At 42.0% G+C, this 26,703-nt stretch overlaps 1 protein-coding gene across 1 annotated transcript in view; it reads right to left on the bottom strand.

Moving 5' to 3' along the window:
- LOC311229438 (low-density lipoprotein receptor-related protein 5-like) overlaps positions 1–26,703 on the bottom strand; it is a 188,408-nt gene that overhangs the window by 54,660 nt on the left and 107,045 nt on the right. Inside the window, 6 exon segments of the mRNA XM_084315521.1 lie at positions 4,367–4,444; positions 4,447–4,550; positions 7,184–7,410; positions 13,639–13,774; positions 14,950–15,103; positions 26,398–26,614. Coding sequence (XP_084171647.1) covers positions 4,367–4,444; positions 4,447–4,550; positions 7,184–7,410; positions 13,639–13,774; positions 14,950–15,103; positions 26,398–26,614 — 916 coding nt within the window.

Below are 26,703 nucleotides of genomic sequence, written 5' to 3'. Positions count from 1 at the left end.
CTGGACTTTGAGTGACAGGCCCCAGGCGATCAGGCTGGGGGGTCAGACCTCCAACACCATCACCCTGAGTATCAGGTCCCCCCAGGGCTGTGTTCTGAGCCCCCTGCTGTATTCACTATACACACATGACTGTGTGGCCAGGTTCAGCTCCAACTCCGACGACACAGTGGTGGTGGGGCTGATCTCTGACAACGACGAGAAGGCCTACCGGGAGGAGGTTGATGTACTGGCACGCTGATGCCGGGATAACAGCCTGCTCCTGAACATTGGTAAAACCAAGGAGCTGATCGTGGATTTTAGGAGGAGACAGCAGGAGACACACACACCACTGAGGATAAACGGGGCTACCGTGGACAGGGTGAGCAGCTTCAAGTACCTGGGGGTCCACATCTCAGAGGACCTGACATGGACAACACACACAGACTCAGTCGTAAAAAAGGCGAAGCAGCGCCTCTACCACCTGAGACAGTTAAGGAAGTTCAGAGTATCTGGGAAGATACTCCACTCCTTCTACTCCGGAGCTGTAGAGAGCATTCTGACGGAAACATCACTGCCTGGTTTGGAAACGGCAAGGCACAGGACAAGAAGGCCCTACAGAGAGTGGTACGCTCAGCCGAGCGTACTACGGGTATTGCACTACCACCCCTGCAGGTTCTATACAACAAGAGGTGCAAATCCAGAGCCTGCAGAATAATGAAAGACCCCTACCACTAGGCCTGTCACGATAACAGATTTTTCTGGGCGATTAATTGTCCCATAAATGATTGCGATAAGCGATATTATTGCGGTTTTGAGAGATTTCTTTTTTTGAGAAATGTATTTCCCAAAAGTTTGCAATAATTTTTTTTTTTTACTAATATAATAATAGCATAATAATGCAAGGAAACCGCTTCAAAGTGCAATAAACCTTTATTTAACATTATGGAAGACATTTTAAATATCCTAAATAAAAAAATGCTCAGTTTGATTGTTTATTATAAAACAAACTGAAACTGGAAACAAGCCCTCTGTCTGGCTTTTTGTGTCATCCTTTTAACATGTACATGTATTATTAATGTACCTTGCGGTACCATGTACAAAATGTTAATAAAGTATGAGGAAAAAACTGTGGAAACGTAATAAATAAAAAGGCAGTGAAACAATAATCAAATAAACACCAAAATATATACCATCTCTATTGGAATGGAGACTTCAGCACAGGATAAACTAGGGATGGGCAAAAATAATCCAGATCGATTGATCACATGATGTACTCGAGTACTCGTGGAGGAAAACGCTGTACAAAATAAACATCTTTTCCGGTGTTTGACTTTTATTTTGAAACCCACCGACCGGTCCGGAGCGGAAGTATTGTTGTGATTATCCTAGCAGCACCTATGAGCGGCCAACTTGTTTCGTCCGGTTCTGTGTTTTTGAGCTAATGATAAAACAAATGTTGAGATTGTTGGTGAACAACTAACTTTAGGTTAGTTTTAACGTTAGCTACTAACGTTAGATGCAGCTACTACAGGCAATCAACGATGAGGAGGAAGAGTCAAAGCCGCATTGAATAGAATAGCCCTGTGGTGCGTACGCACGACTCAAAACTACCTGTTATAATAAATTAATTCATGTTTAACTTGTCCCTGTGTCCAGTCCTTTGACTAGCCCCACCCGTTCATTGTAAACAATGATGCATGTAATTGTATTAACACTTTGGTCGCCAGGCTTATTTTCTTAATAAACCATCCCACGCCAGCTCTATTTGTCTATGGAGAAGTTCCCCTTCTTTGCAGGGCTATAACTTTTTAAATTGTATTGCTAAATTGACATTACTATGGCCCATTCAACGTCAAGTATCTATTGTTCAGGGTGTAGCAACGTTATACTTTTTCATTCACATATTCATACTAAAATACGGTCTAAAGTATAAGTATGTTTTTATCGTTTTCTGCAGCTTTCTCCAGAACGTGATTTAAATGCATTATATTGATGATTGTATACAGTTTGATAGCAATCGGCGCGAGATAAAAAAATTCAAATGGACGTGCTTCTAGAAGTTACTACTTATCATCTGATGTTGACCGGATGGGGGGGGGTCGTTTATAATTCCGTGGCCAACGTTAGATGATTCATCTAGTGTGGGTGATATGATCATCAGAGCAGTTTATATCGAACACGTTAAAAAAAATACGCTGAATCTCACCGTAGCTTCCTCGGGCCGTTGGGCGATGAGCGTGGAGCAGAAATATTCCTATTATGGGATGTAGAAATATGCGATCCATCTCCAGGTTGTATAATAGTATATACGTCCAAATCATGTTGTTTATCGAGTTATTGGTAACGGATTGCTATCCATTGTGTCTAGCTTGAGTCCTGGGACTATTAGCGAGTGATCGGACCGAATTGGAATGAGCACCAGCTTCCATTTCCTGTTTCCGGTTTGAGCGATCCGCCGATCGGCCACCAGATGGCGCTCTTGAACCGTTGGAGAGTTGAGAGGGGATCAACAGTAGATCTCAAGTCTCCGGGGGAGAAATATGAAATATCTCAAAGACGTGGTACGGCGTCTTTGGCAGAATGAGCATGGCGGGGAATGACGTGGTAAGGCGTTTTTGGCGACCATAGTGTTAACGTTATTGTGTGTTGTAGGCAGCTATGCTATACATTGTATTTCGTTTGTTAGCTATTTAGCTAATATTGAATAGCATCAACGCTAGATCTTTAATCTTTATTTAGCAGTCCAGTTTCTCCGGGCAGTAGCGAGTAACTACTTGGGTCTAAAAATAGCTACACTACAAAGAACGCTACTTTGTTAAAAGGAGCAACACTATTGAGAAATGTAGTTAAGCTATGTGCTCACAGGAGCTCCCGTGCTGTGCTCTAGTAACGCCAGCGGCCCGCCTCCCCACACGGAGAGTGACTGACAAGAGGTACTGGTTACGCCTCATTAAAACAAACGCGCAAATAGCAATGAATCGCGCCTGTCAAAATCATTGCATTCATTTTAACCCTTTCTCCGCCGATGACGTGTTAAGACGTCATTCCTCGCCATGCGTAATCTGCCAATGACGTTTTACAGCGTCTTTGAGATCAATATTTCAAATTTCTGTCATGGTATTCATATTTCACCCACGGATCCTTGACTGGTGCTGTCGATCTCCGCTCAACTCTCCAACGATTCAATACCGCCACCTGGTGGCCGATCGGCGAGGTGCCAAAACCGGAAGTGGCCGGACGTGCTTGGTGTTTCCCCTATTCTGTCCGGCCACTCGCGATACCGTTGCCATAACTCAATAAACAACATTATTTTGACGTATATAGTATTATACAGCCTGGAAATGGATCGCATAGATCAACATCCCATAATAGCGATCTTTTTGCTCCACGCTCATCACCCAACGGTAAGAGGAGACTGGGGTGAGTTTCAGCGTTTTTGTTTACCATTTTCGATACAAACTGCTCTGATCTATATATCACCCATACTACATAAATGCTTTAACGTGGGCCACGGAATTATAAACGACCCCCCCCCCCCCCCCTCCGGTCAACATCAGATGATAAGTCATAATGTCTAGGACCATGTACAGTTGAAATTTTTTATCTGGCGTCAATCAGTATCAAACTGCATTTGATGATCTAATATATGCATTTATGGCTATAACTCACGTTCTATGAAATACTGCAGAAAACGATAAATACATATTTATACTCTGGACCGTATTTTTGTATGAATGTGTGAATGAAAAAGTAAAACGTTCCTACATCCTGAACGATAGATAATTTATGTTGAATGGGCCATAGTAATGTCAATTTAGCAATACAATTAAAAAAGTTATAGCCCTGCAAAGAAGGTGAACATCTCCATAGACTTACAGTACTGGCAGAGAGGCTACAAGGATGAGAATAAGCTCCGGCAGATAAAGGGTTAATTATCGCGCCAATTAATCGATTTATTGCTTATCGCGGCAGGCCTACCCACCACCCCAACAACAGCCTGTTCAAGCTGCTGCGGTCAGGCAAGCGCCTACGGTCACACGCTGCAAGAACAGAGAGACTCAGGCTCAGCTTCTTCCCCCAGGCCATCAGAACACTGAGCACTGAACTCTCCACACACAAGTCTCAGGACTTTAGCATGTCTATTTTATCATGCCTATTTTATGTCTATTTTATTACCTGTTTATTATGACTATTTTATTATTTAGTATTATTGCACAATCAAAGCGGGCATGGCTACCCGCATTCTCACTGTATGCCCTGGTATGTATGTGACAAAATAAACCTCCTTGATTCTTGAAATGGTTACCTTGAAGGTGTGTGTTGTTGCCATGGTTACTTGCAGGTTACTGGACTCGATCATGCAGGTGTGTGTTGTTGCCATGGTTACCTTGCAGGTTACTGGACTCGATCATGCAGGTGTCCAGGTCGGTCCAGTACAGCCTCTGGTCGGTGTAGTCGATGGTCAGCCGTTGGCTCTCCCCACCTTGTCCACCAGGGTGGCGATGGTGCTGCCGTCCATGTAGGACCTGGCCACACGAGGCCTGCCCCCCCACTCTGTCCAATACATATACCTAGAGAGAGAGAGAGAGAGAGAGAGAGAGAGAGAGAGAGAGAGAGAGAGAGAGAGAGAGAGAGAGAGAGAGAGAGAGAGAGAGAGAGAGAGAGAGAGAGAGAGAGAGAGAGAGAGAGAGAGAGAGAGAGAGAGAGAGAGGAGAGAGAGGGGGGGGGAGGGAGGGAGGGAGGGAGGGAGGGAGAGAGAGAGAGACAGAGAGGGGAAGAGAGACAGAGAGAGACAGAGAGGGGAAGAGAGAGAGAGAGAGAGAGAGACAGAGGATAAATAGAGAGAGAGAGAGACAGAGAGAGAGACAGGGGAGAGAGAGAGGAGAGAGAGAGAGAGACAGAGAGAGAGAGACATAGAGAGAGAGAGAGATAGATAGATAGACATAGAGAGACAGAGGAGAAAGAGAGAGAGAGATAGATAGAGATAGACAGATGAGAAAGAGAGAGACATAAAGAGAGAGGAGAAAGAGAGAGACATAGAGAGACAGAGGAGAAAGAGAGAGACATAAAGAGAGAGGAGAAAGAGAGAGACAGAGGAGAAAGAGAGAGACATAGAGAGACAGAGGAGAAAGAGAGAGACATAGAGAGAGAGATGTGTTTTATTGTTTTATTGTGGATCCCCATTAGTCCACACCACAGTGAGACTACTCTTCCTGGGGTCCAAACGTTAAAAATACAAACGCACACAAAAAAAAGTAAAATTAAAAATATAAAACCACAAACATTGAAGTACTCACAAGAAAACATGACAACGAACAAAACAGTGAATAAAAGCTCACTCAATATTCATAAGTTAGATATCACAATTCTCAACCATAAAATACAATAAAATGGGAACGTATCCTGAACCTGGTTCATACTTCTGCAATTTGCACAGTGTTTTACAATGTAAGATTCTCACTACACAAATACTAGATTGGCCAAAATATCTCCTATAAAGTAAGTAATAGGTATAAATAATCGCCTGCCAATCCTTTTCATATGCTGTGGGCTTGCCCTACGTTAACTGACTATTGAGACAGAAATATAAAAATTCCAGACATATTTCATATCACCATAGACCAGGGGTCAGCAACCTTTTTGACATGGAGTGCCTGTTTGAAATATAGTTGTAACTAGTGTGCCTCAACAATATTCCATGCATCGTAATAATTTTTTCTCATAATCAGGTATTTTTAATGATAATTTTTACATTATTACATCATTATTGTTATTGTTATTATTAACAATATTATTATGATGGTTGTATCAACCCTAAATCTGAGTTGGGGGGGGGGGGGGGGGATGCAATGCAGACAAACAGCTGCATACAGTGTGACCATTTCACTCACATTTGCCCATTCATTTTTGGACACATCACACACCATCGGTGTGTGTACTGTACATGTGCTGTCATAGCTCCACCTACAGGCCTAATGGAGAACACCAGGAGAACACCAGGATGTGAATGGAGGGTAATTGTGAGGTATATCGTGTAAATAAGTTTTGATTGATCGCAAGACTACACTGTAAAAAAAATAATAATAATAAGTTACCAGAACTTAAAAATATTGAGTTCAGTTACTGTGCATTAAGGTTTTCAGTTTTCAATCCATAATAAGTTAACAGAAAAATAAGTACACAACCACATTATTTCAACCTAATAAAACTATGTTTATTGTCATTGTTTTAAGAACACAAGTTGACTTGGTAATACTCACATTTTGAGTAAAAAAAATGGCTTTTAACATGTGCAATGTTCAATGAAATAGAAAAATAAATAATACAAATTGTTGATTAATCCCACTGGTTACAATGGTGACCGTAATAATGTTTTTGTTATAAGGCTCTGCAAATGTTACTGAATGATGTAGCAATGTATTTCCAGCTAAATTGAAATAATAAACAAATAAAGGGTCTCAATTAAATATGTGGTAGTAAAAAGAACCTGTGGGAGGATTTCAACAAGATAAATGCGACAACAGTGCAAAATATTTCACTATAATATTTCAGAGCAAAAAAAAAAATATATATATATATACTTTTTTCTTTTTTTTTTATATAATTTTTACTGCTGCCCCCTGTGCCTATGCAAATGCCCCCGCGTGCCTATGCAGGCACGCGTGCCTAGGGTTGCCTACCCCTGCCATAGACCATACGGCCATATTCTGAATCTTGGTGGAAGACCACTGTCCTATTGAGATGGGTCACTGTCTTTACTACATTATTATAAAGTAGTACTTATTCTTCTAAAATATTGGAATATATCAGCCCTAAATGTAGTATTAATACTTATTCTTCTAAAATATTGGAATATATCAGCCCTAAATGTAGTATTAATAGTACTTAGGAATATTGGAATATATCACCCTCCCAACCACAATAGATGGATTGCAGAGGTTTTGCATCAAACTTGAAAAGATTAATAAATAAATAAATAAATAAAACAAAAAAACTTTTGTACCAAAAAATTTCGATTTGTAAAAGAAGAAAACAATGAACAGAATGTAGTATTAACCCTTTCACTGCCACACGACAGCCGGTTAACCCTTTCACTGTGACAATACAGAAGGTATTGTCGGTTGTGTGATAGTAAAGGGTTAACCTTCTGTCGTGTGGCAGTGAAAGGGTTAACAGGAACAGGTGGAGCCTGGAGGCTGCGTACCCGTGGGCAGGGTCCAGTGCCAGCGAGCGGGGGTTGTCCAGGTCCTTACACAGCACCACCTGGCGGTAGCGTCCGTCCAGACGAGACACCTCGATGCGGTTAGTTCCTGTATCGGCCCAGAACAGGTTACCAGCCATCCAGTCTACCGCAAGGCCTTCTGGGTAGTCCAGTCCAAACTCTATCACGTGTTCTACAGAACTGCCATTCATATAGGCCCTACTGATGGTCTGGTGGAGAGAGAGAGAGAGAGGGGGGGGGGGGGGGGCGTCAGATGGGCTTGTACTGTCAGATCAGAAGATAATATAAATAAATGTATTAACCACTTAACTGGCACCAACCCGGCCCCCGGGACGTTTTGAGGACGATTTGCCTACCGGCGCGACACGCCACTTTGACGACCTCTAGCGGCGCGGGTGTGCATACTTTCTAATATATTATATATATCGAATTAAAGCCCTATTTGTTGCCTGCTGATTGCCGTTTCAGGCGACAAAATCCATTCAGCGTTTCTCGAGTTACATGCCGATATGTGAGGTGTGCGCCAAAGTACACGGCAGACTCTTTTGTTTTTTTTAATACCACCCGCGACTCCCGAGGCTCTAGCTCCGTCAGTCATTTGGCGATCTTTGGAAATCAAAATTATTGGACAGGGTTGTAACCAATGAGTGTGGCATTCCAATGATACCCCAGGTGGGGATAAGCAAATCAAGGATCTAGGTGAAAAGTCACAAGCGAAAACATGAAGAGAAAAAAACGCGGAATGCATTGGAGTCAATGAGAAAACTGAAACCTGCACAGCTTTTTTCAGCCAAACCAATCTTTTGGGAAATATACTTGCAACTTTGGATACTACAAAAAACTGAGTACACAAGTTCAAGTTTAACTCAAGTTCAGACCTATGTTACTCTATTTCATTGGCACTAAAAGTGAACTTTATTGCATCAGAAACGTCAAAATATGGTGCGGCTGGGTGGCGCAGCGGACATTGCGCTCGTCACCAACGCAAGAGACACCGGGTTCGACTCCGGCTGTCGGCGTCTAAAAAGAGAGTATATACATTTGAAGGGGGAAGAAACTGTACATTGGAGGAGGTGGGGGGGTTGGGTAGGTGGGGTGGGGGGGGATTGTACATTGGAGGGGATTGGGTTTGGACATTTACAGGGGCCAGTTTCGAATTGCAGTCTCCCGTAGGTGCTCTTCGAGAGTGTTTTTTAAAGTGGGTAGTGATTCGCATTCCTTTACAGCTGTGGGTAGGGCGTTCCACATTGATGTGGCATAATTGCTAAACGTGTTTAGTCCCTTGTTTGAGCTGAATCTGGGTTTGACATGATTTGTTGAGCTTCCTCTGGTGTTGTGGTCGTGGTATTCACTGATCTTTGGGAAGTATTTTGACATGTACATGGGTACCTGAGTGGTGTAGTGTATCTTGTAGACCAGGCCCATTGCAAGTCTACTCTAAGCCATCCTAGGTTGTCAAAGTGGGCAGGGGTGAGGTGGGTTCTGGGGGTAAGGTCAAGCAGTAGTCTGACCAGTTTGTTTTGTGATGTTTGTAATCTTGTTTTAGCGCCTTTGAGGTGCTTTGGTACCATGAAGTGCAGGCATAGTCGTAGTACCCTTGAATGAGTGCTCCTGCCAGAGTCTTCAGGGTATTCTTGTTTACCAGAGAGGAGATCCGGTACAAGAATCTAGTTCGCTGGTTGACTTTTTTTTATTTTCATTGGATGCCATTTTGTCACAGGAAAGATTTGCCTCTAGGATGGAACCCAGGTATGTAGGGCTGACCTTCGAAGCTTTTTTTGGCAATCGAAGCTTCAGGGCCAAGCTTCGATTTTAATTCGAAGCTTCGATTTTTTTTTTTTTTTTTTAATAATTTTTTATCTTATGTTGTGGGACTTGTACAGCACTTTGGTAAACTTTGTTGTTTTTAAATGTGCTCTATAAATAAAGTGGATTGGATTAATGAATTAAGTAACCCCTTTCGTGACTGTGACGCAGCCAACAAGGTTCACTCGGCTGTGTGATTTAATTCAAGGTGGATTGCTGTTGTCGTTTGAACAACTTCAGATCCCCCAAATCAAGAATGTTTAAGATGAATGAATGAAGTAAGATTTTGATTATTTTAAATATGGCCTGTGTAGACTAAACTATGCACAGAATTATGTCAGTCTACAAGGTCCGGATTCTACATGGTCCGGCAATGTAGACCTTGTAGACTCCACTACAGACCAATTATCAGTGAATGTTCATGCATATTTAAGAAGGGCTACTTCCACAAAAAAACAAAGAACTCACCAAAACATCGCAGTAGCACCTTATCTAAATGTTCATATTTATTTATGTATTGCATGCATTTCTACATTTTATTTCCTATTTTGTTTATTCATCCCAGTATCTTTCTTTCTTATGTGTGGAATTCTACAAGGCATGTAGGTGTATGTGTTTGAGGATGATATCCATCAAACAGGCAATAGTGATGATATAATTTGGGCAGTGATGAGCTGGGTTACTTTCCTCCAGTGTATTTGTCCCCCGGCCCCACCCAATGGCCCCATGCGCGCACACGCGCACACACACACACACACACACACACACACACACACACACACACACACACACACACACACACACACACACACACACACACACACACACACACACACACACACACACACACACACACACACACACACACACACACACACACACACACACACACACACACACACACACACACACACACACACACACACACAAAAAACATTTATTTTTTGATTATATATATATATATATATTTTTTAAACTTCGATTTTTTTTTTAATGTTCGAAGCTTGTGCCATCGAACGAAGCTTCGAAGCTTCGAAGTATTTAAGACAGCCCTACAGGTATGTAATTTCATCTTTCCTTGTGACAATGCTAACCAGACGTATACTTAAGTCCTGTGCTAACCAGCTAGCCCCTGTGTTCACCACCATATTTAATCGATCCCTGGCGGAGTCAGTGGTCCCTGCCTGCTTCAAGATGTCTACCATTATCCCAGTACCAAAGAAATCCTCCCCAACAGGTCTCAATGACTACAGACCGGTGGCACTCACCTCTGTGGCCATGACATGTTTCGAGAGGCTGGTCAAGGATCACATTTGTGCCTCCCTCCCCCAGTGATATGGACCCTATGCAATTTGCATACAGGCCAAACAGGTCCACTGATGATGCGGTCTCCCAAGTACTACACAACACCCTCTCTCACCTAGACAGCCAGAAGGGGGGCTATGTGACTGTTGTTCATTGACTACAGCTCAGCGTTCAACACCATAGTCCCCACCAGACTGGTGGACAAGCTGATCAAGCTGGGTCTGAGCTCCGCCCTGAGCGCCTGGGTACTGGACTTTCTGAGTGAAAGGCCCCAGGCGGTTAGGGTGGGGGGTCAGACCTCCAACACCATCACCCTGAGCATCGGGTCCCCCCAGGGCTGTGTTCTGAGTCCCCTGCTGTACTCACTCTACACACACGACTGTGTGGCCAAGTTCAGCTCAAACTCCATAGTGAAGTTCGCAGACGACACAGTGGTGGTGGGGCTGATCTCGGACAACGACGAGAAGGCCTACCGGGAGGAGGTTGATGCACTGGAACGCTGGTGCCAGGACAACAGCCTGCTCCTGAACATTGGTAAAACCAAGGAGCTGATCGTGGATTATAGGAGAGGACAGCAGGAGACACACACACCACTGAGGATTAACGGGGCTACCGTGGACAGGGTGAGCAGCTTTAAGTACCTGGGGGTCCACATCTCAGAGGATCTGACATGGACAACACACATAGACTCAGTCGTAAAAAAGGCGAAGCAGCGCCTCTACCACCTGAGACAGTTAAGGAAGTTCAGAGTATCTGGGAAGATACTCCAGTCCTTCTACTCCGGAGCTGTAGAGAGCATCTTAACTGGAAACATCACTGCCTGGTATGGAAACAGCACAGCACAGGACAAGAAGGCCCTACAGAGAGTGGTGCGCTCAGCCGAGCGTAGTAGGGCTGACCTTCGAAGCTTTTTTTGGCAATCAAAGCATCGGGCCGAGCTTCGATTTGAATTCGAAGCTTCGAGAAAAAAAAATAAAAAAAAAGATTATAATTATTATTATTTTTTTTTTAATCTTATGTTGTGGGACTTGTACAGCACTTTGGTAAACGTTGTTGTTTTTAAATGTGCTCTATAAATAAAGTGGATTGGATTAATTAATTAAGTAGCCCCTTTCGTGACTGTGACGCAGCCAACAAGGTTTCACTCGGCTGCGCTGCCTGGGTGCAGTGGGGCTGCTCTCATAGCCAACGACATGACATTACATAATTATGTTGCAACCTTCGTCTATCAAGCAAACAATTATATTATATTTAATTCATAATTTATAATTATATCAGACAATGCACCTACAAAAGCAGATGATTACAATTAAATTAGCCTAAACATGTCCTTGTTGTTTTCAACACAGATAATCTCCTTTTTTTTATGTTCAAAGCTCGTGCCATCGAACGAAGCTTCGAAGCTTCGAAGTATTTAAGACAGCCCTAAGTCGACGGGTATTGCACTACCAACCCTGCAGGTCCTATATAACAAGAGGTGCAAATCCAGAGCCTGCAGAATAATGAAAGACCCTCACCACCCCAACAACAGCCTGTTCATGCTGCTGCGGTCAGGCAAACGCCTGCGAACACCAGCTACTAGGACAGAGAGACTTTGGCTCAGCTTCTTCCCCCAGGCCATCAGAGCCCTGAACACTGAACTCTCCACACACAAGCACACACGAGCACACACACAACACACACACACTGTACACGCTCACACACTAGCAGCCACTTTAACATGAGCACACACACTCATGCTGCACACGCTCACACTTATGGTCACTTTACAAAAGGAAAGGTCACTAAGAATAGTATAGTATAACTTGAGATTTTATAATATAGCATTGTATAACAGTGTACATAAAGACCCAGTGCCTCATCCGTAGCTAACAGTGTATTGCACTATCACAGGACCTAGCATGTCCTACCATGCTCTGTAAATAACTCATGTACATATACCGATATGCCCTACTTTGTTTACTTGTTTTATTGCACAATGTCGTTCTATTGGATTCTTATTATATATTACTATTGTATTATGCACATTGTTGCGGGCAAGACCCCCCGCATTTCATTGTATACTTGTATGCCGTGACAAATAAAACTCTTGACTTGACTTGACAATATTGTCACCCACTGTAACTGAGAAGCCGTCGGTCTTGCTGAGTTTGTTATTTGAACCGAAGAGAATGGACTCTGTTTTACCCAGGTGTAATGATAGTTTGTTATCAGCGAGCCAGGTGCAGATTTTGCAGAGTTCCGAGCTGAGGGTTTTTTCAACCTGTAACTTGTTCTTGTCAGAGACCAGCAGGGCTGAGTCGTCCGCGAACAGGAAGAAGTTGCAGTCACAAGCTGACAACATGTCATTTGCATAAATTAGGAACAGTAGCGGTCCTAGTATGCTTCCTTGTAGAACACCACAGCTCACTGGGGGGGGGGGGATAGGGTACCATTTACCTCCACCATCTGTTCTCTCCCCTCAAGGTAGGATTGGATCCAGCTCACTGATAGACTATCAAAACCAATAACTTTTAGCTTGTCAATCAGAATGGAGTGATTGACAGTGTCGAAGGCCTTTTGTAGGTCCAGCATGACCATGCCGCAGTATTTGCCCGTGTCCACCTCTTGTTTGATGTGGTCGTTCAAATAGAGAAGGCATGTGTCAGTGGAGTGGGATGTTCTGAAGCCAGATTGGAATTCGTAGATTCGATTTTTTTCCGCAAGGTACTTTTCGACCTGTTCGTAGACAATTTTTTCCATGACTTTCGAGATGGAGGTAAGAATAGAAACAGGGCGGTAGTTGCCTGGGTCCAATTTGCTGCCCTTTTTGTGCAGGGGGGTCTTTGGGTACGTGTCCCTGTTTTATGGAGAGGTTTATTATGTGTGTGATGACTGGGGCGATGGCGGCTGCTGAGTCTCTGAGGAATTTGGAGGGGATGTTGTCATGGCCAGTGGCCTTGTTCGGTTGGAGGGCGCTCAGTTTTTTGTGTACCTCAGTTGTTACCATTTCTAGTTTGAAGTCGTCTTTGCGGACCCCTAGGTTATTGTAGTAGGCTACATGTAGGCACAGCCAGCACAGCTCTGCGAGAAGGCGGACAGAGGTTTCTCGTCAATGTAGCACACTGAGGAATGTATTGCTTCAATGGACTACATTTTCAATTTTTCATCATCAACACCATCAACACTGATTTACCATCTACACTGAAAATCGTTGAAGGACTACAAACACACCATTTACAGGACTACATCTCCCTCCAAGGACTACAAACACACCATTTACAGGACTACATCTCCCTCCAAGGACTACAAACACACCGTTTACAGGACTACATCTCCCTCCTTACCTTGGCCTGTATGTCTGTCCAGTAGATCCTGTTCTCGGAGACATCAAAGTCGAGAGCAGACGCCTCTTTGACCCCAGTTAGAGGAATGGCCACATCGTTACTGTTGGTCCCCAACGAGATGCTGCGGATGTTGTCTCTACAGGAATACAGAATATTAATGTTATCTCTACAGGAACACAGAATATTAATGTTATCTCTATAGGAATACAGAATATTAATGTTATCTCTATAGGAATACAGAATATTAATGTTATCTCTACAGGAACACAGAATATTAATGTTGTCTCTACAGGAACACAGAATATTAATGTTATCTCTACAGGAATACAGAATATTAATGTTATCTCTACAGGAACACAGAATATTAATGTTATCTCTACAGGAACACAGAATATTAATGTTATCTCTACAGGAACACAGAATATTAATGTTATCTCTACAGGAACACAGAATATTAATGTTATCTCTACAGGAACACAGAATATTAATGTTATCTCTACAGGAACACAGAATATTAATGTTATCTCTACAGGAATACAGAATATTAATGTTATCTCTACAGGAACACAGAATATTAATGTTATCTCTATAGGAACACAGAATATTAATGTTATCTCTATAGGAACACAGAATATTAATGTTATCTCTATAGGAACACAGAATATTAATGTTATCTCTACAGGAACACAGAATATTAATGTTATCTCTACAGGAACACAGAATATTAATGTTATCTCTACAGGAACACAGAATATTAATGTTATCTCTACAGGAACACAGAATATTAATGTTATCTCTACAGGAACACAGAATATTAATGTTATCTCTACAGGAACACAGAATATTAATGTTATCTCTACAGGAACACAGAATATTAATGTTGTCTCTACAGGAACACAGAATATTAATGTTATCTCTACAGGAACACAGAATATGAATGTTATCTCTACAGGAACACATAATATGAATGTTATCGCTACAGGAATACAACAGATATAATATTAAGGTTATTGAAGTGAAGAGCAGGAAGGCTTCTGACCCCTGAACCCTGACCTGTTAGTGAAGAGCAGGAAGGCTTCTGACCCCTGAACCCTGACCTGTTAGTGAAAAGCAGGAAGGCTTCTGAACCCTGACCTGTTAGTGAAGAGCAGGAAGGCTTCTGACCCCTGAACCCTGACCTATTAGTGAAGAGCAGGAAGGCTTCTGACCCCCTGAACCCTGACCTGTTAGTGAAGAGCAGGAAGGCTTCTGACCCCTGAACCCTGACCTGTTAGTGAAGAGCAGGAAGGCTTCCGACCCCTGAACCCTGACCTGTTAGTGAAGAGCAGGAAGGCTTCTGGAACGACGCAGCTCTGCAGGTCGGACAGCAGCTCCAGGCCGATGGGACAAGCACAGCGTACTGCTGCCCTGCGCCAGAAACACAGGTGGCTGCAGCCTCCATTAGACACGGCACAGCCGTTAGTACCTGGAGAGAGAAACACAACCTCCATTAGAGAGAAACACAACCTCCATGAGAGAAAAACACAACCTCCATTAGAGAGAAACACAACCTCCATGAGAGAGAAACACAACCTCCATTAGAGAAACACAACCTCCATTAGAGAGAAACACAACCTCCATGAGAGAAACACAACCTCCATTAGAGAGAAACACAACCTCCATTAGAGAGAAACACAACCTCCATTAGAGAGAAACACAACCTCCATTAGAGAAACACAACCTCCATTAGAGAGAAACACAACCTCCATTAGAGAGAAACACAACCTCCATTAGAGAAACACAACCTCCATTAGAGAGAAACACAACCTCCATTAGAGAGAAACACAACCTCCATTAGAGAGAAACACAACCTCCATTAGAGAAACACAACCTCCATTAGAGAGAAACACAACCTCCATTAGAGAAACACAACCTCCATTAGAGAGAAACACAACCTCCATTAGAGAGAAACACAACCTCCATTAGAGAAACACAACCTCCATTAGAGAAACACAACCTCCATTAGAGAGAAACACAACCTCCATTAGAGAGAAACACAACCTCCATTAGAGAAACACAACCTCCATTAGATAAACACAACCTCCATTAGAGAAACACAACCGCCACATATATTGTTGAGTGTTATGTTGTATGTTTTATGTATATTGTTGAGTTGTATGTTTTATGTATATTGTTGAGTGGTATGTTGTATGTTTTATGTATATTGTTGAGTTGTATGTTTTATGTATATTGTTGAGTGGTATGTTGTATGTTTTATGTATATTGTTGAGTGTTATGTTGTATGTTTTATGTATATTGTTGAGTGGTATGTTGTATGTTTTATGTATATTGTTGAGTGTTATGATGTATGTTTTATGTATATTGTTGAGTGTTATGATGTATGTTTTATGTATATTGTTGAGTGTTATGATGTATGTTTTATGTATATTGTTGAGTGTTATGATGTATGTTTTATGTATATTGTTGAGTGGTATGATGTATGTTTTATGTATATTGTTGAGTGGTATGTTGTATGTTTTATGTATATTGTTGAGTGGTATGTTGTATGTTTTATGTATATTGTTGAGTGTTATGATGTATGTTTTATGTATATTGTTGAGTGTTATGATGTATGTATTATGTATATTGTTGAGTGTTATGTTGTATGTTTTATGTATATTGTTGAGTGTTATGTTGTATGTTTTATGTATATTGTTGAGTGGTATGTTGTATGTATTATGTATATTGTTGAGTGGTATGATGTATGTTTTATGTATATTGTTGAGTGTTATGTTGTATGTTTTATGTATATTGTTGAGTTGTATGTTGTATGTTTTATGTATATTGTTGAGTGGTATGTTGTATGTATTATGTATATTGTTGAGTGGTATGTTGTATGTTTTATGTATATTGTTGAGTGTTATGATGTATGTTTTATGTATATTGTTGAGTGGTATGATGTATGTTTTATGTATATTGTTGAGTGGTATGTTGTATGTATATTGTTGAGTGTTATGTTGTATGTATTATGTATATTGTTGAGTGTTATGTTGTATGTTTTATGTATATTGTTGAGTGGTATGTTGTATGTATTATGTATATTGTTGAGTGTTATGTTGTATGTTTTATGTATATTGTTGAGTGGTATGTTGTATGTTTTATGTATATTGTTGAGTGGTATGTTGTATGTATTATGTATATTGTTGAGTGGTATGATGTATGTTTTATGTATATTGTTGAGTGGTATGTTGTATGTTTTATGTATATTGTTGAGTGGTATGTTGTATGTATATTGTTGAGTGGTATGTTGTATGTTTTATGTATATTGTTGAGTGGTATGATGTATGTTTTATGTATATTGTTGGGTGTTATGTTGTATGTTTTATGTATATTGTTGAGTGTTATGTTGTATGGTTTATGTATATTGTTGAGTGGTATGATGTATGTTTTATGTATATTGTTGAGTGGTATGATGTATGTTTTATGTATATTGTTGAGTGTTATGTTGTATGTTTTATGTATATTGTTGAGTGGTATGTTGTATGTTTTATGTATATTGTTGAGTGGTATGATGTATGTTTTATGTATATTGTTGAGTGGTATGTTGTATGTTTTATGTATATTGTTGAGTGGTATGATGTATGTTTTATGTATATTGTTGAGTGTTATGTTGTATGTTTTATGTATATTGTTGAGTGGTATGATGTATGTTTTATGTATATTGTTGAGTGGTATGATGTATGTTTTATGTATATTGTTGAGTGTTATGTTGTATGTTTTATGTATATTGTTGAGTGGTATGGTGTATGTTTTATGTATATTGTTGAGTGGTATGATGTATGTTTTATGTATATTGTTGAGTGGTATGTTGTATGTTTTATGTATATTGTTGAGTGGTATGATGTATGTTTTATGTATATTGTTGAGTGGTATGTTGTATGTTTTATGTATATTGTTGAGTGTTATGTTGTATGTTTTATGTATATTGTTGAGTGGTATGATGTATGTTTTATGTATATTGTTGAGTGGTATGTTGTATGTTTTATGTATATTGTTGAGTGGTATGATGTATGTTTTATGTATATTGTTGAGTGTTATGTTGTATGTTTTATGTATATTGTTGAGTGGTATGATGTATGTTTTATGTATATTGTTGAGTGGTATGTTGTATGTATTATGTATATTGTTGAGTGGTATGATGTATGTTTTATGTATATTGTTGAGTGGTATGTTGTATGTTTTATGTATATTGTTGAGTGTTATGTTGTATGTATTATGTATATTGTTGAGTGTTATGTTGTATGTTTTATGTATATTGTTGAGTGGTATGATGTATGTTTTATGTATATTGTTGAGTGGTATGATGTATGTTTTATGTATATTGTTGAGTGTTATGTTGTATGTTTTATGTATATTGTTGAGTGGTATGTTGTATGTTTTATGTATATTGTTGAGTGGTATGATGTATGTTTTATGTATATTGTTGAGTGGTATGTTGTATGTTTTATGTATATTGTTGAGTGGTATGATGTATGTTTTATGTATATTGTTGAGTGGTATGTTGTATGTTTTATGTATATTGTGGACCCTCTCTCTCACCGTATGTCTCTGTGACTCATCAGATCAGGGTTAGGGTCTCTCTCTCTCTCTCTCTCTCTCTGTCTCTCTCTCTGTCTCTGTCTCTGTCTCTCTCTCTCTCACCGTATGTCTCTGTGACTCATCAGATCAGGGTTGTTACTATCCATTTACCAGAGTCCATGGAAATCAGCAGTCTGAATGGAAAGCTGGCCTGCAGTGCGAGCTATACCTCCAGACAGTAAAAACACCGCTCTCAGACTCATCACCCACAAAGCCCTGCTTCTCCCGGTCTCTCTTTCAATCCTGCTAGAAAAATAAACATTTCCGCTCCGTTATTCTCGGTCCAAATTATATTCCTCCCCACAAACGTCCATTTTACTGGAGCACGCTCCGGGCCGTCCTTTTAGTCCAGTCATTATATGAAAAAACCTAGGACAAATTGCAACAGTAGCAAACTCAACTGATTTTGTATCCTCATTATGTCCTTAGTGAGGGGAAAAAAGTCCCAAGGAATCCCATCATGGGAAAGTTTTGAAAACGACCTATATATATTCATATCGAAAAATGCCTGTTATAACATAGTGGTGAAAATTTTAATTTTAGATATCACTATAAAAACTCACAAGCTGATTACACACACAAAGACAAGAAAAAAAGTCAATCACAACTTCATTGAATTATTCTGTTTACTCATGCAAATCACACATTATCTTATTTGATATGCACCAATTAGCATACACGCCAGAACTAATCAAAACATTTGATAAAGACATTTTTTTCTTCTTGGAATATTAGTAGATAGGCTCTGTGGAGCTCAGTCCACGAGGATGGGGCTCAAGGGTTTATGTCCGTGGGGATAGGTCCATGGAGATGGTTTTTTTATAATAGGCGGAAATTACATATTTGTACAGCATGCAAAACACTACATGATTCTTGCACAAAACTACATGGGCTTAACATAAATTTGGTATGTCTGTATAGGGGAGGCTTGTAGGTACCCATGTAACCCATTTCCATTAACATATATTGAGGTAGAAGGCCAAGGGACCATTTGAAAAATGGTGATGGCCATATTTCACTCCCCAAAAAATCGTCTTAACTTTGAATAATTAGGTATGTAGCCCCCTTTCCAATGAGGTAACATGACATGGTTGGTCTCATTGGAAACCCGAGGTTGTCTAGAATCAAATGGTATCTTTACTTTTGAGCTACCTCAAAATTTGAACGCGTCACAATCTCTGAAAGACAGTGTCGTCAGTGATCCTGCCAGCAATCAAGTACATTGAAAAAAAACAAATTTCCCATGATGGGATTCCTTGGGACTTTTTTTCTCTCACTAAAGACATATTGAGGATACAAAATCAGTTGAGTTTGCTAATGTTGCAATTTGTCCTAGGTTTAGCCTAATTCTGGCCTATAATGACTGGACTATAGGGGTAACAAAACATTGAAAAAAAACACATTTCCCATGATGGGATTCCTTGGGACTTTTTTTCTCTCACTAAAGACATATTGAGGATACAAAATCAGTTGAGTTTGCTAATGTTGCAATTTGTCCTAGGTTTAGCCTAATTCTGGCCTATAATGACTGGACTATTTTGCATTGTGACGCTCCAAATAAAACAGTCCTACTGGATGCTTACGTAGCACGGCTGACCGGAGAGAAGCCAGCGCGCAGCTCCGATTACTCACCATGTTTACCACAGCGCTTTTAATTAAAAACAGCACAGAAAAAGAACAAATCCATCTTTATATGTAGTACCTCAGGCTCAGACCCCCCAAATGACGCAGAGCGAACGCCCCTCTACGCATGTTTGACTTAAAACTTCCCGGTCGCTCTCGTACAATTTTATTTAAGCATTACATCACACGCAGGAGTGGTTTGTGACCAATAAACCATGCCTAGGGGTGGTTGTTAGGCCCGAGGCGCAGCCGAGGGTCGTTAGACCCCCCTAGGCATGGTTTATTGGTCACAAATCACGACTGCACGTGGTGTAAAGCTTTTATACAACTGCCAGATTCATCCAACCTTATTTCTATACAATAAACACACATTAATCGAAGATTTATTGAAAAAACCATCCGCCAGAAAAAGTAGTTCCCACAACTCCATGTGGAAGCAGCTTGAAGTGCATCCAACCAAACTAACACATCCAACTGTGTATTATTGGAATGATTGAGAGAAGTTGCCTCATGTGGAAGCAGCTTGAAGTGCATCCAACCAACTAACACATCCAACTGTGTATTATTGGAATGATTGATTGAAAATTTTATTACCAGATGCAGAATGGGTACAATACAGTACGGCTCAATACACACAATTGTTAAGGGAATGCATAGGAAAAAAACGTTTTCTTCGCCCTATTTTTTTATTTATTTCTTTTAGCCTAAACTTAACCAGTTGGAAACCAGGGGTACAGTAATAAAATTAGCAATCAACCAATCAATCAATTCAATAGACCATGCTCACTTAAAACAGCGCTGCTTCTCTCTCAGTCTGACTCCCCCGCTGTTGCAGACAGGAGTGTGTGTGTGTGTGTGTGCGTGTGTGTGTGTGTGTGTGTGTGTCACAGTGTGTGTGTGCGTGTGTGTGTGTATGTGTGTGTGTGTGTGTGTGTGTGTGTGTGTGTGTGTGTGTGTGTGTATGTGTGTGTGTGTGTTTGTGGGTACGCCAGCGTCGGACAGTGAGAGAGAACGCTGCAGTCAGTAGCAAGAAGGAAGTAGAAATTTAAATCAATCAATTAATCTATCAATCAAACCGCGATTTTTCTTTTGTTCTAGATTGCCTCAAGACCCATCAATTACATCATCCAACATTGTTTAAAGGGCTAACACATTCCCCTTGACAGAATCGCTTCATATTTAGTCGTTTAGTCGCCATTAACATATCCATTTGTAAATATTATTGGCCACCTTCTTGTGATCCGGCGGAGTGATGTGATGTGGGTCGGTTGTGGGCGGGTCCTGGGCCAGCAGCGTGGATTGTTGCCAATAAAGACGTGTAAAATGACTGTTTCAGCCAATCAGAATCGAGAAATTTGCATGCCGTTGTATAATATTGCTGAAAACATTGTATCTATGTCCATTGGATAGCCATCTGGTCATGTATGAGGCAACAATGATTAGAACTTGTACATGTACAACAATAACCCACAGACTTAGAGAATAAGAGCCTTAGACACGTAGAAATAAAACAAACACATAAAAACGATGACACGGCTGTCAGCCCGCTCACAAAAGAAAAATAAATGGAATTGGACATTTCTATCTCAACTGACGACCATTTCTTTGAAGGTTCTCCTCTCCATTGACCGCCATGCAAATCCACTCTAGGAATCTCTTTTTTCCCACTCTTTTTTACCCTTCTGTTCCGATCGCCGAAGGAGTGCCACAATATCGCACGAATGCCACAATATCGCACACAACCCTTCGCCTACTCGTTGTAGTGCTCCTGTGCGAGTCACAACGCTTCATCTCTTATAGTTTTCTTTTAATCAACGTGACAATGCAGTCATGCAAAGAAAATCCAGAAATTGCAAGTCATTGTGTTGTGATTGCATCACCTGTGTGGCTCGTGGCTGATTGGTTCAGCCTAACAGCTGTGAGGCTCAGGGCTCATGGCTCAGCTGACCTGCCAATGACCTCATCGACTTAACCCATCATTGCCCATCACTGTGTTGCAGTACTGAATTGCTGGACAGCGCCCTCTGTCTTGCGGGTTGTGTCATTGTACTCAGTAGGGATATCCTCTTTCATTTTTCATTGGTCGATGTTGACCACCTTTCATTGGTCGATGTTGACCACTCCCCCGATCCTTAGACCACGCCCGATTAGGCCACACCCCCTCAGTGTATCTCTTGAACTGTTTGTCGTAGAGACTTGCGGATTGTGCCATTGGTCGATGTTGACCACCTTTCATTGGTCGATGTTGACCACTCCCCCGGTCCTTAGACCACGCCCCCTTAGGCCACACACCCTCAGTGTATCTCTTGAACCGTTTGTCGTAGAGACTTGCGGATTGTGCCATTGGTCGATGTTGACCACTCCCCCGATCCTTAGACCACGCCCCCTTAGGCCACACCCCCTCAGTGTATCTCTTGAACCGTTTGTCGTAGAGACTTGCGGATTGTGCCATTGGTCGATGTTGACCACCTTTCATTGGTCGATGTTGACCACTCCCCCGATGCTTAGACCACGCCCCCTTAGGCCACACCCCCTGAGTGTATCTCTTGAACCGTTTGTCGTAGAGACTTGCGGATTGTGCCATTGTACTCGGTGTAATAGTGTGTAATAGTGTAATAGTGTAATAGTGTGTAATAGTGTAATAGTGTGTAATAGTGTGTAATAGTGTGTAATAGAGTGTAATAGTGTAATAGAGTGTAATAGTGTGTAATAGTGTGTAATAGTGTGTAATAGTGTAATAGTGTGTAATAGTGTGTAATAGTGTGTAATAGTGTGTAATAGTGTGTAGTGTAATAGTGTAATAGTGTGTAATAGTGTGTAATAGTGTGTCATAGTGTGTCATAGTGTGTCATAGTGTGTAATAGTGTAATAGTGTGTAATAGTGTAATAGTGTGTAATAGTGTGTAATAGTGTAAGTGTGTAATAGTGTGTAATAGTGTGTAATAGTGTAATAGTGTGTAATAGTGTGTAATAGTGTAATAGTGTGTAATAGTGTAATAGTGTGTAATAGTGTGTAAGTGTGTAATAGTGTAATAGTGTGTAATAGTGTAATAGTGTGTAATAGTGTGTAATAGTGTGTAATAGTGTGTAAGTATGTAATAGTGTGTAATAGAGTGTAATAGTGTGTAATAGTGTAATAGAGTGTAATAGTTTAGTGTGTAATAGTGTGTAATAGTGTGTAATAGTGTAATAGTGTGTAATAGCCTGACTCATCTCAGTCAGTCATAGTAGTCTCCCTCCTACAATCGTTTGACCTGACTCCCACTGCCATGCCTCCCACCCACAAAGCAGGCAACTCCTTGGATCTCATATTTTCCCGTAACTCCAGCATCATTAACACCACGGTAACTCCCCTACATGTATCTGACCATTCCTTCATATCCTTCTCACTAACTCTCATGCTTAACCGAAAGGTCTTCACCCCAACTCAAACAGTCTCACTCAGACGCAACCTGCCCTCCCTATCCCCCTCCACCCTCTCCTCTGACATACTATCCGCTCTACCTTTGAGTGACACCTTCTCTGCTCTCTCCACAGAGATGGCAACCTCCACCCTCCTTTCAGCCCTTGCAACCTCCTTCGACAAGCTCTGTCCCCTCGTTGAGAAACCTGCCCGCCGTTCCCCACCCAGTCCATGGCTGACAGATCCAGTGAGAGAACAAAGACAGGTCCTGAGAGCAGCTGAAAGGAAGTATAGAAAGTCACGCCTCACTGCTGACATCGACACATATCACAACCTCTTGTTAACATTCTCCAAAACCATCACTAATGCCAAAGCTTCTTTCTTCCACCATAGGATCGAGGCCTCTGCCAAGAATCTTCGCAAACTGCATGCTACCATGTCCTCCCTCCTCACTCCCCCCCCACCCCCCCCTCCCTCATCTTTCTCTGCCGAAGACTTTGCGATCTTCTTTGAGGAAAAAGTGGAGAACATCCGCAGCTCCTTCTCCCAACCCCCACCCATTCCAAATGCTGAATCGAGAACCTCATCCTTCATCCGTCATCTTTCTCTCCCATTACAGAAGCAGAGACCCTGACACTGGTAACGTCAAACCGTCCGACTACTTGCCAGCTGGACCAGCTACCCTCCCCACTCCTCCAGACCATAGCACCAGACATCCTCCCATTCCTAACTGCAACCATCAACTCCTCACTCAACTCGGGGGTGGTCCCCACCTCCCTAAAACAAGCCAGAGTCACGCCGCTCATAAAAAAACCAACCCTGAACCCTACCGTCATAGGCAACTACCGTCCTGTCTCTCTTCTCTCCTTCCTTTCTAAAACACTTGAACGTGCTGTATCCAACCAACTTACTGCTTATCTCTTACAGAATGACCTCCTAGACCCTAATCAGTCAGGCTTCAGGACTGGTCACTCCACAGAGACAGCCCTCATTGCGGTCACAGAGGCACTTCACTTAGCAAAAGCGAAAGGCCTCTCCTCTGTCCTGATTCTCCTAGATCTATCTGCAGCCTTCGACACAGTCAACCACCAGATCCTCCTTGCGGCCCTCGCAGGAATGGGAGTGGCTGGCTCTGCGCTGACATGGCTGTCATCATACCTCAATGACCGCTCCTACCAAGTGTCATGGAGAGGGACCCTGTCGGCCACCCGCCCCCTGCGGACGGGTGTCCCCCAGGGCTCGGTTTTAGGACCCCTTCTCTTCTCCCTCTACACTAAATCACTGGGTAACATTATCACGTCTCATGGCTTCTCCTACCATTGTTATGCCGACGATACTCAACTCTTCCTCTCCTTCCCTCCCTCAGATATCCACGTCTCTGAGCGGATCTCGGCCTGTCTGTCCGACATCTCAGCCTGGATGACGTCCAACCACCTCAAACTGAACCTAAGCAAAACAGAATTGCTCCACCTGCCGGCCAAATCCTCCCCCCTAACCGACCTTTCAATCACAGTCGAGAATACAGCTGTGACTGCGTCCCCGACCGCCAAGAACCTTGGTGTTGTCCTCGACGACCAGTTGAACTTCTCTGCTCACATCGCAGCGACGACCAGAACCTGCCGATTCCTCCTGAGCAACGTCAGAAGGATACGCCCCTTCCTGACAAAAGAAGCCACCCAACTCCTCGTCCAATCAACAGTCATCTCCCGCCTCGACTACTGCAATGCACTGCTCGCTGGCCTCCCGGCCACTGCCACTAAGCCTCTTCAACTCATTCAGAACGCAGCGGCCCGCCTGATCTCAAACCTACCGAAGTCGGCCCATGTCACCCCACTTCTTAGGGACCTGCACTGGCTCCCCATTGCTGCACGAATCCGCTTCAAGGCCCTCGACCTAGCATACCGTGCGGCAAAGGGAACCGCTCCCGCCTACCTCCGGTCAATGGTCTCTAACTACACACCCTCAAGACCCCTACGCTCTGCATCTTCTGGCCGCCTCAGACCTACTCCTATCCAAGCTCCGGGAGGGTCATCAAAGAGAAGTCGCCTATTCTCAGTCCTTGCCCCACAATGGTGGAATGAACTACCCACCCCAGTTAGGACAGCCGAATCACGTCCAATCTTTCGCCGTCAACTAAAGACGCACTTCTTCAACCATTATCTGAATTAAAAAAAAAAAAAAAAAAAAAAAAATCGAACCCTAACTAACCGTACTGTCATGCACTTGTCCTAATAAACTAACCTACACTGTAGCACTCAACACTTTGATGAACATTGTTGCTCAGCTGATAGAGTTGTGCCCTTCCTGATGGCTTGTCGTACAGAACTTGTAAGTCGCTTTGGATAAAAGCGTCAGCTAAATGACTAAATGTAAATGTAAATGTAATAGTGTAATAGTGTGTAATAGTGTGTAATAGTGTGTAATAGTGTGTAATAGAGTGTAATAGTGTGTAATAGTGTGTAATAGTGTGTAATAGTGTAATTGTGTAATAGTGTAATAGTGTGTAATAGTGTAAGTGTATAATAGTGTAATAGTGTAATAGTGTGTAACAGTGTGTAATAGTGTAATAGTGTGTAATAGTGTGTAATAGTGTAATAGTGTGTAATAGTGTGTAATAGTGTGTAATAGTGTAATAGTGTGTAATAGTGTGTAATAGTGTAATAGTGTGTAATAGTGTGTAATAGTGTAATAGTGTGTAATAGTGTAATAGTGTGTAATAGTATAATAGTGTAATAGTGTGTAATAGTGTGTAATAGTGTGTAATAGAGTGTAATAGTGTGTAATAGTGTAATAGTGTGTAATAGTGCTATGCGACTTGCGGGTTGTGTCATTGCACTCAGTAGGGATATCCTCTTTCATTGGTCTATGTTGACCACTCCCCCGATCCTTAGGCCGCGCCCCTTTTTTGTATCCTTTGAACCGTTTGTCATAGAGACTCGCGAGAGACCCTCTCCTGTTGGCCGGCGGTGCACAGGCGTCACCCACACTTTCACAATTTCCCCCGCGCGGAATTGTCTCTCTCTCTCTCTCTCTCTCTCTCTCTCTCTCTCTCTCTCTCTCTCACCGTATGTCTCTGTGACTCATCAGATCAGGGTTAGGGTCTCTCTCTCTCTCACCGTATGTCTCCGTGACTCTCGTGGCCTTGAGCCCCATCAGGTCGGGCAGCTGGTCGATGATGGTCTGCCTCACGGCGGTGGTCTTGTGGACCCTCTCGATGCTGCGGCGCTGCCAGTCTGTCCAGTAGATGAAATCACCCAACAGCGTGAAACCAAATATATGAGGCAGCTTATCTTTCAAAATAGTCTGTCTGTTACTCCCATCTACATCCATAACCTAGAGAGGGGGGGGGAGAGAGAGAGAGAGAGAGAGAGAGAGAGAGAGAGAGAGAGAGAGAGAGAGAGAGAGAGAGAGAGACAGAGAGG

Source organism: Notolepis coatsorum, assembly GCF_963971535.1.
Source record: "Notolepis coatsorum genome assembly, chromosome: 6".
Taxonomy (NCBI): Eukaryota; Metazoa; Chordata; class Actinopteri; order Aulopiformes; family Paralepididae; genus Notolepis; species Notolepis coatsorum.
The sequence above is the reverse complement of the archived record's forward strand: the minus strand, read 5'-3'. Positions and strand labels throughout refer to the sequence as shown.